This window comes from Lotus japonicus, chromosome 1 (genome assembly GCF_012489685.1).
Source record: "Lotus japonicus ecotype B-129 chromosome 1, LjGifu_v1.2".
NCBI classification, from domain to species: Eukaryota; Viridiplantae; Streptophyta; class Magnoliopsida; order Fabales; family Fabaceae; genus Lotus; species Lotus japonicus.
The window spans coordinates 117,377,850-117,381,806 of NC_080041.1; the positions used below are offsets into that span (position 1 = coordinate 117,377,850).

At 37.8% G+C, this 3,957-nt stretch overlaps 1 protein-coding gene across 1 annotated transcript; it reads right to left on the reverse strand.

Moving 5' to 3' along the window:
• Positions 1–2,343: 2,343 nt before the first annotated feature.
• On the reverse strand, positions 2,344–3,287 carry LOC130732513 (uncharacterized). The gene is made up of 2 exons (XM_057584544.1): positions 3,003–3,287; positions 2,344–2,919 (listed from the first exon to the last, which is right to left on the reverse strand). The coding sequence occupies exons 1-2, from the start codon at positions 3,180–3,182 to the stop codon at positions 2,524–2,526; spliced, it is 576 nt and encodes a 191-aa protein (XP_057440527.1). The 5' UTR covers positions 3,183–3,287; the 3' UTR covers positions 2,344–2,523.
• Positions 3,288–3,957: the final 670 nt, after the last annotated feature.

The window sequence follows — 3,957 nt, forward strand, 5'->3', positions numbered from 1 at the left end:
AGTAAAGTTGCTTTGTACATATTCAACACACTACATAATTCATACTTAAATGCTCTCCTATGAGAGCTGCAACATCTCTTGTATCCATCTACATGATTTTGATCTTTCTTTTCAAAGACAGCAATCTAATTCTATCTTCATGTATATGCTGCACTATTCAAAGCTTGCACAATAAATCAAATCCCAGAAGCAATTTCACTTTTAGGACTGTAACAATAATAAAGCATTTGTTGCAATATATGTCTCTCTTTTTTGCTTTACCAAAGAGAAGAAATAAACAAATGCAGCAAATATAATCCCAAACGATGATGCCAAGTCATGAACTAGACAAAGAACTATGTGAACCATCCAAGGTAATGTGATGTACATAAATGAACCATCAAAATTCAAATATATGGTGATATGCACAAATGAACCAGTAAATAAATAAACCAACAAGTCTTCTTTTTCTGCACAAAAGATTAAACAATAATAGTACAAAACATTCTCTCTCTTTTAACGAAGTTCCTAAACTCATGCTCGCTATAATGTTCTTGCTTACTAGTTTCCAGGACAGGTCAAGCTTAGAGATGTTGACTTTCTTTGTTACCCATTCAAAATGTTTCTTGTCTTCATGCAGTACTACAAATTGGATATCCCTACCATTATTTTGTGCAATGTACCCCTTATTGAACACACGCTTGAGTTGACTGCTAAAAGTCACTATCATAAAACAAATGACAACAGCTAACTTGTTTTTGTTACCACTACTAGAGGACTATAATTTTTTTCTCTTGGTCATCATCCTTGTGGATAAACTACCAAATGAACCAGCAAAGGTAATGTGATTTGCACAAATAACCTAGCAAATGTGATGTGATATGCACAAATGACCTACCAAATGAACCAGCAACAGGAACTCCCATTTCCTGCACAAAACAAAACCAGCAACTGTCCATTTTCCTGCACAAAACAGAACTAGCAACTATGTCTTTTTCTCAGCACAAAATAAAACCAAAAATTAGAATTGAACTAATGCAGAATTTATCTGAACCATTGGATGAATCCAACGGTCAGAATTGCTGCAGGAGGTAGCAAGAGAATAGATACAGAAAATCGAATGATCTTGAACTCTCTCACAGTCTCACTCCACATCCCAAAACCTCTCTAACTAGCTTCACCAATTCACCATGACCACCACTTTTGCTTCAAGAACCATTCTCTCCTCCCTTTCGACCAAGCTCTTCATCCTTCCTTTCAAGCCTCCCTCTTCCCGTTTCCCTTTCTCCCTCCCTCTCCGTTTCACCAACATTCCCAACAACAACAACATGGTCGCAGTGTCATCAGAATCCTCGAAGAAAGGGGTCTCCTTGAGTCCATAACCAGCGGTGCTCTCAGTAGCGCTTCTTCAAAGCACCCCTCAGGGTCTACTGCGGATTCGACCCCACCGCCGAGAGCTTGCACTTGGGCAACCTTCTGGGCATCATTGTTCTCTCCTGGTTTTGGTTCTAAGGAACACAAACAGATTTCTTGCAAGGTTTCCTACAACCACATGCTTACTACTACATAGATTAGACTATTCAAAATATCCTCAACAAGGTACACTAAGGTTTCTACTTTGACTTTCAGGGAACCTATATCTATGGCAAATATTCAAAGGTTACTAAGGAATCATGAGGTTTCATGACACCAAAACAGGTTTTTACATTGCAATATGACTATTATGAGTTGGAGAGGAACTTACTTGTGCAGAAATCTCTTTTTTTTTCAAGATTCCTTCACTATGACAAGGATCACAAATCTATTCTCTCAGCAAGGATCAGGTATTAATTACACAATCTGATCAAACTGAAACACTTCAACTAGAATCTTAGGCCCAAACCAGAACTTAACTATATGCTCAATCATAAGATGCATTTTATGCACTATATTGTCTTACTCAAAGTAAGACACACCTTAAGATTATACACACTGTGAATTGAACCCAATAAGGTTGTCAAAGACAGCTTGGCATGCAATCCTTGTGAGTATGTTAGATCCAATGATGAAAGATTAGTCAAACTAGGGAAACAAATTCCCAACACTGTTAAATGCAAACATAAAATACACCAATAGTAAAACAAACTAACAATCACACTTGTAGTCATTATCCTCATATGCATCGAAAGAAGTGACATAATTTGCTTAATTTCACATGTAATGAATCAAAACATAACAAACAGTACGTAATATGTTGCCCTGATGAAAAAATATTACGAGGAACAAATAGAGCAAAATAGAACGAGCCTTATTGAAAAAAACAGTGGATTCATCTACAATAAACTCTGTTATCATCATACCTAAACTTCAAAAATACAAGCAGAATCAAACAAATAAGTTATAATCAGTCTCAAAATCTTGCATACACTAAGTTCTTCCATATCACTCCTGTAATGTTGTTTAGTATCAGTTAAGTCAACTGTTGTTCAAAATCAGCACATACATTATATGTAGTCATAAGTACAAGTGCAATTATTTAGGAATAATTTTCAACTACTAACAAAATTACATAAATAAGAGTTGACAGTTTGCAGAGCTCCTTGGGCATGAGTCTAATTCTATTCTCATCTTAGCCTTTTTCTCATGAGATAGGGAATGGCCGATAATTTTCATGCTACCTAACAATGTTGAGTTTTGCATAACAAACTTGGAAAATCTTAGCTCAGAATCGGTGCCTGTGAAACATGGAAGAAAGCAGGTTCGGAGCTGTGAAGAAAAGCACTCAGAAGCAACAAGTGTATTTGGCCAATTCCTAGAATCAATAGAAAATAGGTTTTCCATGACAAGGTTTTGAAGTCGAGGGCAATGATTGAGGAAATAAAGCAACGATTCCATTTTAATCCGGCCTCCCAAGGTGAGCTCCATATGAATTAAATTGGGAAATATAGGAATGTCTGCGAACTGCAAGAATTATCAAGAAAAATGATCAGATCAGAAATATTGATAAAGAAAATAAATTGATTTTCCTTTTTCCAAATACAAACCTTGCACAGAAACTCGTTGAAATAAGAAAGTTTGATCATCCCCATCGTGACACCAATATCAGCTCTGACAAGCTTTAATAAAGGTTTAAACTTCCTTTCATCGTCATCATAATCAAATTCAAACGATAACTGCTTTGTTTTCAAGTTTTCAAGATTGAAACATCCATTAAGAAGCTCCATGAAATGTTGAGGCTTCAAAAATTTAACATGACTCAAATGCAGAAGTTTGAGTGAGGGAAGTTGAACAATGGAAAAATCCTTAAACTGGGTGTAATGCAACTTGAGAACAAGTAGGGTGGTTGTGGTGTTTAAAATGCTCCACGGCAAGGTCAAGCGATATCTTGAGCAACACTCAATTTCGAGGGTCTCGACATTGCGCACTGTTGCGGCGGTTAACCATGTCTGAATATGGTCGGTGAATGTTGCATACTTACCTTTGAGATGAAGTGTTTTGATGGGTTGGTGAATAGGTCGGCGGAGAATGGCTGAGTGTATGGATTGTATGAAGGAAGGGGGTGATCGTAGAAGAGATCTATTCCCAGGTCGAGTACATCTTATCTCGTCAAAATCGAGACTCGGGAGTGAACGCCAACGCCAGAGTGGTCTCCACCTCTTGGACACAAGACTTGTGGCGTAAGAATCTTCAGTGGGAAGGAATGAGAGAATGTGTAGGATAACATCATCTGGCAAATTGCTAAGCCGATCATCCATTGCTACTCCACACTTGTTGTCAGGGGAGTTGGGTTTGGGGCATCCCCTATGGGGCTGCGCGCCCCACCCTTTTTTTTTAAACCCAAAAGTGCCCTACGGAAAGGTACTTTCCGTATTCAATTTAACTGAATACGGAAAGGTAGTATTATATTTTGATGACTACGGAAAGGTATTTTCCGTATTTAACTCTGACAGGATTCCCCATTTTTCCACCATTACTCCTCCCTCACCAACCCCTTCACCA